The 12,422-nt window shown below is 36.8% G+C and overlaps 1 protein-coding gene across 1 annotated transcript in view; it reads right to left on the bottom strand.

The window, feature by feature from the left end:
- HDAC9 (histone deacetylase 9) overlaps positions 1-12,422 on the bottom strand; it is an 809,523-nt gene that overhangs the window by 186,769 nt on the left and 610,332 nt on the right. Inside the window, exon 17 of the mRNA XM_058526733.1 lies at positions 9,368-9,475. Coding sequence (XP_058382716.1) covers positions 9,368-9,475 — 108 coding nt within the window. The remainder of the gene's footprint in view (positions 1-9,367; positions 9,476-12,422) is intronic.

The raw sequence follows: 12,422 nt of genomic DNA, 5'->3' as shown, positions 1-12,422 counted from the left end.
GGCTACCGATTAATTTATAGTTGATATTTTTTCCTTTCTTGCTCCACTACTTTCATGCCTAGCTTACGGATCTTCCAGCTCTGAAAAGTTAGAAGAATAAAAGGGACAAAGACTTTGGATTACCAGCGCAATTTGGAGATCTTTCTTGGTTTTTCAAATACCCTCTGTCATAGCAGAAATATAAACATTACCCCTCTTTCAATGGGAGCATTCACAAGTTCCTCAGAGACGCTGTCAGTGATCTTCAGTCTGCAAAGTTCCCTGATGTGGACAATGCCCTCGTTGGCTGATCTCACAAGCCCTCATCAGCTCCTTCACGCATCTCCAGTCATTTTCCACAGGGGGGATTTTGCCCTTGAAGGTAGACCTCTTTGGCGAGATCCTTTCAAAATGATTCAAATCTGATTTCCATTCTAAGTGTCTACTGGCGTACAGGGGGAAATATATCCTTGCCTCACCAACAGTGTCAGTTTGACTGCAGCTGCTCACCCCTCTCTCTTCAACTCGCCACATGGCATTTTCAGCCAGCTCTCCCATTTGCATTCTCCAGGTGACAAGCTTGGGCATTCTTCTGTCTTGACATAGCTCCCAGCTCCTGCTACATATGTCAGGCCCTCTAGTAAACTCCTTTGTGCCCCATCCTGGTAGTAGTCTAGAGTGATCCTACAAATTCCTGTAACTCAAGATGCATCAAGGTAGGACTGAAAAGCCACTCCTCCCATTTGCAGACGTAAGTAATTTCCTTGGACTCTTTCCCATCTCTTACACATTTGGCTTAGGCTGGGGGAAAGCATAGGAAGGGAACAGAAAAGAATAGCCAAAATACTTAAATTCCTTTCAAAGAATGTTTCATCAATCACATCTCTATTATCTAGTCTTTTGTTATACAAACTGGATTAGGTAAAATAATTGCAGGCCTATTTGACATTCTTCTAATGAATTCACTGAAGAGATGTCTATCATACATAACTAACATCCATTGTCTTCAGCTTGGGACCTTGGTCAAAACTGGAGTCAACACAAATAGTTCATTCCATACTTTATTTGATGTACCATTTTAGGGTGGACAACAATATAATATTTTAGGAAATGCCAAATTGGTGGCAAAATGTATTTGAAATGGCAAGGCAGCTTTCTTTATGTATAATCAGTAAATAATGTAATTGCTATCCTTATTGTCTAAGCTATTAGAAACACACTCTTGGCCTTTAAATCTACCTACATATGCATACACAGGTATATGCTGTATAATTGTGGGGAGGTGTGTATACACCCCATTGTCTGGTTCTTGACTGTTCTCTAACATCATCTCTTGCTAGCCTCTCTGCAAATAACTCCAGACACACCGGCCTTCTTGCAGTTCCTTAAACATGTCAAGACTTACCTACTGTACCCTATAAGACAGATTCTGTATTTGCTTTTTCCCTTGTATAGACTATTCTTTCCCCAATTTTCTACATGATTCTTCCCTTACTTCATTCAGCGCAAACCTTTCCCTATCAGTAAGGTCTTCCTGACAACGTAAGCTAACAGAGCTAGCCCTCTCCCTGTCTCCCTCTAATTCTCTTTCATGCCTTATTTTTTTTTTCCATAGCACATATTTTCACCTGAAAATACACTCAATACATATTTCTTTTATAAATGAATAATTAATCATTGAAATCACCAAGTTTACTTTCAATGGGATGCGGGTGACATCACAAAGTATCATCACAGAGCTACACTAAATTTTAGTTTTGCTAATATATATTTTAAACGATCTTGAATCAGTAAAATCCACTATTAAACACATGGTAAGCAAAATCAGAATATCGAAGTCAAAAAGAAGACATTAAAAGTAATCAGAGAGAAAAGACACAAGATCTACAAGAAGTAATAATAATGGCAACGGATATTTTCCATATTAAAATTGGAAGCCAGAAAAGCGTGGAGGATCTTCAAAGTGCTGAGAGAAACTGTCAACCTTGAACTGTGTACTTAACAGAACTATCTTTCAAGAATGAAGTTAAAAAAATATCATAGATAAACAAAAACTGAGAAACCATCACTAAATAAACTTCTGAAAAATGTACTGGAAGAAAGAAAACAAAGAATGGAGGTTTCAGATACAAAGATAAATTGTGACTAAGGAAAATGGTAAATATGTGGGCAAGTGTAAAGAAACACTGATGGTTTAAAAGAGTATAATAATATCTCATTGGTGATATATTTTTTTTTAAAGCTAAAACGAAAATACTGAACCATAGTACCATTTAAGTTAGTTTAGGATAATTGCCCTTAAAACGTTCTAAAGTTCTTGTGTTGTTAGTAAGGAGGATAAAGAGAGTAAGTTTAGAATTTATTAAATAGGTTAAATTTTAAAAGGTCACTACTAAAATAATTAAAATAATGTGTGTTTTAAAAAAGGAACTAGAGGTAACAGAGAATGAGGAAAGACATTTCAATTGAAAAGAAAGCAAGGGGTGAGTAAAGGGAAGGGAACACACAAATAGAAGGACAAAGAAAAAACAAAACATGATGACAGAAATCCATTTGTGTACACTACCAATCATAATAAACAGAAGTGAACTGAACTCCCAGTTAAAATATATAGTCAGATTAGAAAACAAAATCCATCCATGAGCTATTTGTAAGACATAGACCTAATATATAACAAAGAGAAAGCATGCAAACAAAGGAATGGTAAATGATGAACTGTACAAATACTAGAAAAGGCAAAAATAGATAGTAATACTATATTAACATCATACAAATAAAATTGAGGACAAAAAGCTTTACTTGAGATAACTGTTAAATATTAATAAAAGGTTTAAGAAGGACATAACAATCTTAAATTTGTCTGTATCTAATAACAGGTTCATTAGAAGGTGACATTTTATATCTACAAGATCGGCAAACATTTAAAAATCTGAAAATGCCAAATATAGACGAAAGAGAAGAGCACTGGAAATTGTTATGTGCTGCTGGTGGGGTTTGAAATTGGCACAAAGACTTTGGTATTTGTCCTCTATGTGTCGTCTTTCCTTGTTCCTCAATTCCTCCATTACTTCCTTCTTTTAAGTTAAATAGATATTCTCTAGCGTATCATTTTAATTTCCTTGTCATTTCTTTTAATATATTTTTGAGTAAATTTCCTACTAGTTGCCCAGCAGGTTGTAATTAATATTTTAACTTTTAACAATCTAGTTTAGATATGAACCAAATTTCAATAGTATCCAAACACTTTGTTTTGCTTTTGCTTAGCTCTATTCCTGATGCCCTCCTTCGTGCTGTTAATGTATTTGTTAATACAAATTACATCTTTGTACACTGTGTGCCCATCAACACAGATTTATGGTTATTGTTTTATGCAGTTGTCTTTTAAATCTGAGAGGAGAAAAGGAGTTACAAACAGAAAATACAATTATACTATCATTTATATTTATTTATGTAGTTACTTTTACTGATGCTTTTTATTTCTTCAGGTGGATGCATGCGTTTCTTTGCATGTCTCATTTTATGTTGAAAACTGGGCATTTTAAACAATATAATATGGCAATTCTGGAAATCAGCTTTTCACCCCCCCACTAGGGTTTGTCTGTATTTTGTTTATTGACTTTTCTGGATGAATTCTATAAAGTCTGTATTCTATGTTGAGTGTGGCACTGAAGTATTTGCTTGGTTAATTTCGTGGTCAGATAATGATCGGACAGAGACTATTGCCTGGAAGCAACAGTCCCCAGCCTTTTTCAAGGATTCCTGTGTGTGTGTTGGACACACTTTCAATACTCAGCCAGGCAGCTGACAAACCCAACTTGGCCTTCACCTCCTGTTTGAGCAAGGCCTCAAAGTTAGCTTGAGAAGAGCGCTTAGGGCCTTCTCAGGTCTCTCCTGGGTGTGAACACAGCCCTGAGCATGCACACAGCCCTATCATGCACGCGGCCCTCTAGATTCTTAGGAATTCTGATGAGGCTTTTCACAGCCCTTATGTACATCTCATTCCCCAGTTTTTCCTGTGAAGCTTTGGTGAGTGTCTTGTTTTCTCCACTGTTGTCCACCACTTCAGGCAGCCATGAAGTTAATCAATTGCCTTTAATTTTTTTCAACAAATGCTTCTGGGGAAAAGGCTTTTCACATCAAGTGAACTCCAAGTCAGCTCAAATAAAGACAGCCTTGCAAGTGGGGTCTTGTACTGAAGCACCAAACAGGCCAAATAATGACAATTCTCTGAAAATGAGGCTTTGAAGAAACTCCAACCCCATTCTGCCCTCTCTGGAGACTGCCAAGTTACTGGTTTTCACTGAGAAAGCAGTCTATTATTTGTTAAGGCTACTGTGGAGCTGGAAACGGTAAAATGGGAATAGGGCGAATTAAAACACCATCAAGCTCACTGTTCTCACCAAGATTCAGCCAGTTTTGTTTTGAATACATGCTTCCTGAGTTGTTGCAAACTTTTGGTTAATTTCCAGAGTTCTTAAAAATTTAGTCCTGACAAAATTTGCCAGTCTATCCTTGATTTTACGGAGAAAAGAATTTCCAGAAGTCTAAACTGCCATTTTTGTTGACGTCATTGTCACAAAATGACTTTGGAATTCTACTTTGTATTATTTACTGAAGTTTATTATGTTTCTAGGCTAGGAGCTTGCTATTTCACTCTTAGTTGTGCCATATTAGAAGCAGCAGGCATGTTCAAGAATGTTCATAGCATTGTTCAAAAGAAGAAAAACCTGGAAAAAACTAAAATGTCCAACAGAAGAACGAATAAACAAATTATGATGTACAAGGGAATACTTTATAGCAATGAAAATGAATGCATCACAGCTATATAAATTCATATGGAAAAATCCTTATTACAAGATTTTAAGTGAGAGGAAAGAAATCTGAGGAATAATACAGTCAATAAGATTACATTTTTATAAAGGTCAAAAACATACAGTTAAAACTACTTAAAAAAAGAAAAAGGAATAATTTTAAAAATACAATAGATTCATGATTACTGCTGGGTCAAAAAGAAAGGAATGAGATTAACACTAAGAAACTTTAATAGTGTTAGCAAAGTAGTATTTCTTAAGTTGAATGAAGGGCTCATAGGTGTTTATTTTATTATTATGCTTTGTAAGTTATTAATGTAACTTCTTGGGGTTTTTTGTATGTACCTGTATTAAATGTTTTATAGTAATAAAAAAGAGAGGATCAGACCATTTGACAGATCATTTTAACCCCTTTTTTCTTACATACTTGTGCTGCCTCTGCAAGAAATTCCTTTTAGAGTAGTTGAAAGAGAACAGAGAGTTGTGATATTTACAGGCTGTGCCATTTATTAAACTGTGTGTAGGATCTTAAAAAGATACTTGATGTCTCTGAGCTGGTATCCCATTGGTGGTACTTACTTCAAAGGCCATTGTGAGAATAATAGCAAATTACATGTAAACTGTCCAGTCTACAGTAGGTATTCAATGACTAGCAGGTATTATTAACAACATAACATCAATATCCATTCAAACATTAAAGAAACCCATTCATCATTCAGGTGATCAGGTGAGGGGGTTTTTATGACAAAAATTTCCAGACAGCTAAAGCAATTTTTACTTTTTATGATGACATTATTGCCAAAATACCATCAAAATGAATCTTTATGGTAAAGCTTGATAAATGTTAAACTATTTTTCCAGCTTTACTGAGGTATAATTGACAAATAAAAATTGTATATATTTGAGGTGTACAACATGATAGTTTGCACCACTTTTGAACTAAGTACTGAACCATCTATAACTTGGGAAAAAACATGCTTATCTTTTAGAGACATTTCTATTTCCAGACATACTTTCTTAAATGTCCTATTGAACAACAAAACCATTTTGAGATACCTATTCTTCCAATTATAGTTTCCAATACACCAAATATTTCAGTATTTTCAGAATATTTGTGTTCCTTAGTACTACAATCTGAGAAATAGCCAATTTGGGCATCTGTAGATTTGAGAAATTTCCACTTGTGTTTGTTTTTTTTTTAATATCTTGTTAAAAACCTGGAAAATTTGAAAGTCCTCAAATTTTCACTGAACTGCGCTGAGTGTGTCCATTCTGTGCCAAAAATACACCAATTTACTGCTGTAGTTTGCTGCACATGGTCTATTTAAGCATCAACATGAGACCCACTCCCTGTGCCTGGTTCATTCTTCTAATTCCTTCAGCCCATCAGTACCCCCAGGTGAAGAAAGGACAGAACCTGTCAAAAGTTGGGGGAGTGGTAATGATCAAGTTCAGCATCAAGCAAATATTTCAGGTAATCAAACTTGTCTTTGGCATTTACTCTTTTTTGTGCACATTTCTTATCTCCTAGGTCCCCAAACTCTACGAGTTCAGTGACCTCCCTCCAGCTGTCTCCCACCTCTCAGTTCAGCACTCTATTCAGGACCACCTAGATGAAATAAAGTTCTTAATTCTTCCCTATTTTCCAAGCAAAATTAGTGCAGTCTCAGAAAATGTAGTATTATAACATGCCAATGTTGTTTCATTAAGTTATTGATTTACTGGGAGAATGGGGTAGAACATGTGAGAACTGAATGTAGATGCAGAAAATGAAAAACGAAACACTAAAACACTAAAGTTTTCTCTTTTGACATCTCTTATCAGAGGATAACTTACCAGTAACCTCAAATAAGCTTCCTGATTTTCTTCGTAGGTCTGAATGAAGTAACTCCATAACCATGAGTGCTAATGCTCCTGGCCAGCAGGTGAACCAGCCCTGTCATATTGGAGTCTGGGACAGGTAGACCCTAAGTAACATTTTTTGTTAGCTAGAGGTCCCTAACCATGTCTCGCTACCTCAGTTCTTCACTGTGGCCACATATCATTTGTAACTGCTACCTTTCGCACATGGCATTCCCATAGGCTTCCCCACATTATTAGCAACCAAGGGGTTCAGTCTCTTGGCCTGTCAGCACTGGTGCCTTTGTTATGCCTGTCTTGGACTTTTACTTTGGGCTTAACAATCAGAAAGATAAACCAACTGCAAAATCTGGAATATTCACCAAAGTAAATTGAAATTAGTTTTGGAATATCTACCATATATATGCCGTAGTATGTATAATTGAGAATCAGGTCAACATTTCCTTTTTCAAATAGTTCAGAATGTCAGCACCACACGTGACCTTCAACATCAATTCCATCCTGCTGATTTTGCAGAACAAGAAACTGAGGCCCAGAGAAGTTAAGTGATTTGCCACAAATTACACATCATTTAAATGGCAGAGCCTGGAACAAGACTTATTGATTCTTAGGCTGGCATTTTTTTTCTATTCTTCTCTTTTTTTTTTAACCATACCTGCTGATTTCGCAACCAGGGGGGTAAAAAGCATTCATATGGATCCTTGTTCTTAACATAAATAGCCAATGTTGGTACAGCTGGTGATCAGCGTGCCCATACTATCTGTTGTTGACACCTTGTTTGTAATTGGCTATTTTATATGACTACTTCCTAAAAAGTAGAATTAGCTTTTTGTTCAACCCTCTTCATACATACATTTGGCAATTCTGCATGCTGTAAGGCTAATAACCATGATGATTTTGAGAATAATTTGTGGGCATTCTACTTGAGAAAGTTTCTGAATTATTGATTAACTTCCATAAAATCAAAACAAATAGAAATTATAAATGCTAACATAATCATTTTTCTTTGTTATCAAGTGGGTCTGTGCCAGCATAATATTTTAAAAATTATAATACTGTAAGGGCCAGCCCAGTGGCATAACAGTTAAGTGCGTGCACTCCGCTGCGGCGGCCCAGGGCTCACAGGTTCGAATCCCGGGCACGCACCAATGCACCGCTTGTCAAGCCATGCTGTGGCGGCATCCCGTATAAAGTGGAGGAAGATGGGCACGGATGTTAGCCCAGGGCCAATCTTCCACAGTAAAAAGAGGAGGATTGGCATCAGATGTTAGCTCAGGGCTGATCTTCCTCACAAAAAAAAAAAAATTGTAATATTGTCTGTCATTTGAGTTCTTTGGAAACAAAAACCTTCAAATATTATTCTTTCATAACGTCAATTTATTCCACTGCTACAAGAGACATACTCAAACAGGAAGAATCATTCCTAAAGTGCTATTGGGAGACAGCCAAAACCTCTCCATAGGCTGATTCCTTTCCTCTTTTCAATATCTTGTTACCAAAGGTAAAGACTGAGTAGTAAGCACCACATTAATGGCCCCATAAATCCCCTGAGATGAGCAATTAATACGCTGCTGCTGATCATGTCAACTGCACATAAGGCATATATATATCTATATAAATACACATATGTATATATATTTTTAATACAGCTCACCTCATCAAAATTATATTTCTGTAGGTTCTGACTTCTTAAAGAGTTAGACCAAAGACTTCTGGGACAGACAATGTATTGTACAGTGCACATTCCTACTCTGCATTTTTAATCACAAGTGGAACAGTCAGGTCTAATTGAATAAAAATTCATTAGACATAAAGAAAAATAATCCTAATTATATTTTATTTTAGATTAACAAAACCCACAGTGCCTATGTAGTTGGTCACAATATATTTCCCTTAAGCTTCACAATTGCTAAAAATACCAAGTCAATCACTGCCCAGATTTCGTTATGAAGTGTGTGAACTAGTGCCTTAAAAAGCCGTGTTAGCACCAACAAAGTTTATTGGGGCAACTGCATTCAAGACGCACATGACATACCTTTAAATAGCACTGTTAAAATACCAAACAAAATGTCAACATCTGTCAGGGCTCTGGCTTTTCTAAATTGTTTAGACTGGGAAACGTTGGGGTTTGGACATTGTTCTTTTCATATGATGTAGAAAAGAAGAGACCATAAAAAGAAAAGAACAATAAAGCATAGCTCATTTTTGCAGTTCTTTCATGGAAAAACATACTCTGGATCATTACCCTTCTAATCAACAATTTCCTTCTTCCTCCCAATCCTTCCCGTCTGGTATTTACCTTTCTCCCCCACCCCCCTCTCTCTGGGTGGTATTCTGAGCTTACACATAGCACTCAGTAATCATATTTTTTAAATCGCTTCAAAAGATAATCTCAGGAGGGCATGACAGATATGTACACGCTAAGGGTATTTTTAACCTGGACCATAGCTTTACTCCCCACTTCTATGCTCTTAAAAACACATCAGAGTGCCCTGACCGCAAGTCTCCCCAAGGAGATGAAGGCCCTGCAAGCAGGATCAGCTACTACCTACCTACAGTCTAGTCATTATCACACCTTAGCGGCCATCTTCTTGCTCTCTTCCCCCCGCCCCTTTCCTTTTATTACCACGCCACACTCCCCACAATTCCCAAACAACAACATCTCTGTTTCAGCTTCTTCTCTGGATTTCCCACACTTAATGCAACCCAGACCTCACCTTCAGCTCTCCTGAGGCCACTTTGGAAGCCAGCTCGATGACACAGCCGACAGCCATGCGTGCAGCACCGGACGAGTGCAGCTCATTCCAAATGGTGTCACTGTCCACCTGAGCAAACAGTCAGCAGAGCCCAAAGAAGGAGAGAGGGAGAAAGAGAAAGAGAAGGAATAGACGAAGGAGAGAGGGAGGGGGAGGCGAGTTGGAGAGAGGGGAAGAGAGAAAGAAAGCAAATCTGTGAGGAAGGGCTGGCAGGGTAACAGCCTGTGTACAATAACATTAGTCTTCCGTCTTGGCTGGCTGAAAAGGCCTTCTGGACACAGCTTTGCTTATACTTTTTCTCTACACTGACTTCTCCAATGGAAACACATTCCTGCCATGCCTCACTGCCATTCCCTGTTTAGATTTCTCATTACAAACAGCATTACATAGGCTGGATCTGGCATAGTTACAGGCCTGCTAGAAACCAGGCCCCAGTAGTAGATAGAGTAAAAGCTAAGAGCACTTAGCTATACATAAAAATCGGATTTGCAAGTGCTAGAGGGGGAAAATTCAAATAGCTTTCTGGCTGCAGGTTTACAGGGAGCCAAAGACAATTATTAGGCAGGTAGCAGTAGTAGTCAGTGAGTAGGAAGTAGCAACCACAGTTCAGGTTCTCTAACTAAATGGAAGGAGCGTGTGGTCCTCACATTTAAAACATTAACACCAGTCAGTTGCAAGGAGGAATCTGATTTTCAAAGCAGAAGCTTAAAATTTCTAACATTTAGTACAGTTTGGCAGCAAGTCTTTGTGCAAACTGGTATAATTAAAATTGGATAGGCCCTTAAAATACATGGTTGATTCTATACTAGAGAACATCATTATCAAAACAAAGCAGGAACCAATATTTTGAATTTACCTTTATAAAATGCTTTTTACTCTTTTTCATGCATGTGATAGAGAACATATACAACAAGGACAAGAAAAGTGCAGTAGTAGTGATTTATAATTATCATATATGTTACATATTTTTATGTATAAAATATTTCCTAACAAAAAATTAGCAGTATCAAATGGTAGAAGTCTCTAATTTTAGGACACATAAATTACTTAAGTGCTAGGAAATGCAATAAAAACTTTGTGACTGCACAAATATCAAGACTTCTCAAATGGAACAAAGAGGGGGAATCCCACACAAAATAAAGATCTGTTTTAAAAAAAAGAAGAATTAAATTAAAGAGGCTTAGTGACATGGAACAAATACAATACGTAACAATAACATATATTCACAATGCACTAAGTAGTTTCCCAAGCATTTTCACATGCATTTTCTAGATCCTTACCAACTTAAATGCTATCAAGAACAGTGAATAAGTAAATAATAAATGAGGACAATGAAAAATACATAAATAAATGAAAATTAAGATCCTCTCAACAACAGCAGCATAATGGTGAAGAGAGAAGTTTCTGGAATCAAACTGTCTGGGTGAAATTATGGCTTCATCACTAAAACCTGAATGACATAGAGTAATTAATTAACTAACATCTCTGTGCCTTGGTTCCCTTACCTGTGAAATGGCAACGTTTTGAAGTACCATCTGCATATGATTATGGTGAGGACAAAATGAGTAAGTAATAAGCAAAAGTTAGCTACTGCTTATTTGGTTATGCCCATTTTGTAATGCCTAGCACATAGTAGAAGCCTAATAAGTCTTTATTGAATGAGCACACTGTGGCTTACAGAGGCTACTCAGCTGGTCTGAGGATCCTCACACAGACCTCTGACCCTGACAGCACATGTCTGTACCACACTCGTAAATAACCCTTGCTTTCTAAGAATTTGTAGCCCATATCATAGTCAACACCATCATGGTCAACCCTATTAACTAAAAAGTGAAGGAATCATCAAATGGACACTGAAACCTAATCATTTGACCTCTAAATTGAAATTTTTATTTTTTACTGACCCAATAATTATTTGAGCTTCATGTGGATATATCCTTGAGGAAGATGGTTGCTTAAGTTAAAAAATAAAAACCAGGGCCAGCCCAGTGGCGTAGTGGTTAAGTTTGCACACTCCACTTCAGTGCCCCAGGGTTCACGGGTTTCGATCTCGGGCGCGGAATTACGCACTGCTCATCAAGCCATGCTGTGGTGGCATCCCACATACAAAATAGAGGAATATTGACACAGATGTTAGCTCAGGGCCAATCTTCCTCACCAAAAAGAATATAATAAACAAATAAAAACCAACATTTACATTGTGTTGCATAGTTTTCAACCATTACAGAGCTACAGGTGCCAGAGAAAGTCCTCATTGACCAGATTTAAAATTATTGGGAAGGCAAGCAACATAAAATATACCAATACATCCTAATGACTTAACGGGTGACTCAAAACCACATATAATTCCAAATCTCTATTTACTTGACTTTGGAAAATTCCCTTCTAAAAAGTTATAAATACTACATTTTACTAGAAAAATATTCCAACAGCTGAGAACAATGTCTCTCTAATCGTAATACTAAAGGGCATTAGATAGCCACCAATAACATTGTGTGACATCCACCTGCTGGTCCATATCTTTCTATCTTCCTGAAAGTATTCTTGTAGAGATAATATTCTATGTCTGTGCCATCAATTTTAGTGTATAAACCTCTAATAGCAAGATATTTATTTTTTTAATTCAGCTAAGATTTTGGGGGGTACTTTCTATGTAACAGAGGCTAAGAGTTACAGTATGGGGGTTACTTTTATAATAAGGACGTGGTTATTGATTGAAAGAGTGTTGGGCACATAGTTGCTCGATGAATGCTTGAGGTTTTGACCACATCCAAAGTTTAGGCTTACTTCTAAACAGGTTCTCTTTAAGAATCTATACAATTTATCATCCATTTACTTACTTATATTTAAACATAAAAATATTTATCTAAATACCACTTGAATCTATGTTTTATGTACATTTATTTTATAACTAAATGGTAATAATGGTAAAGTTTTGTGCATATAATCTATTCATAAATGGGTAATTTTTTAAATTCTGAGTTTATGAACAGGTTTCTCCTAGCCAACTCAAGCT

Source organism: Diceros bicornis, chromosome 3 (genome assembly GCF_020826845.1).
Source record: "Diceros bicornis minor isolate mBicDic1 chromosome 3, mDicBic1.mat.cur, whole genome shotgun sequence".
Classification (NCBI taxonomy): domain Eukaryota; kingdom Metazoa; phylum Chordata; class Mammalia; order Perissodactyla; family Rhinocerotidae; genus Diceros; species Diceros bicornis.
This window is presented reverse-complemented; position numbering and strand designations above follow the sequence as displayed.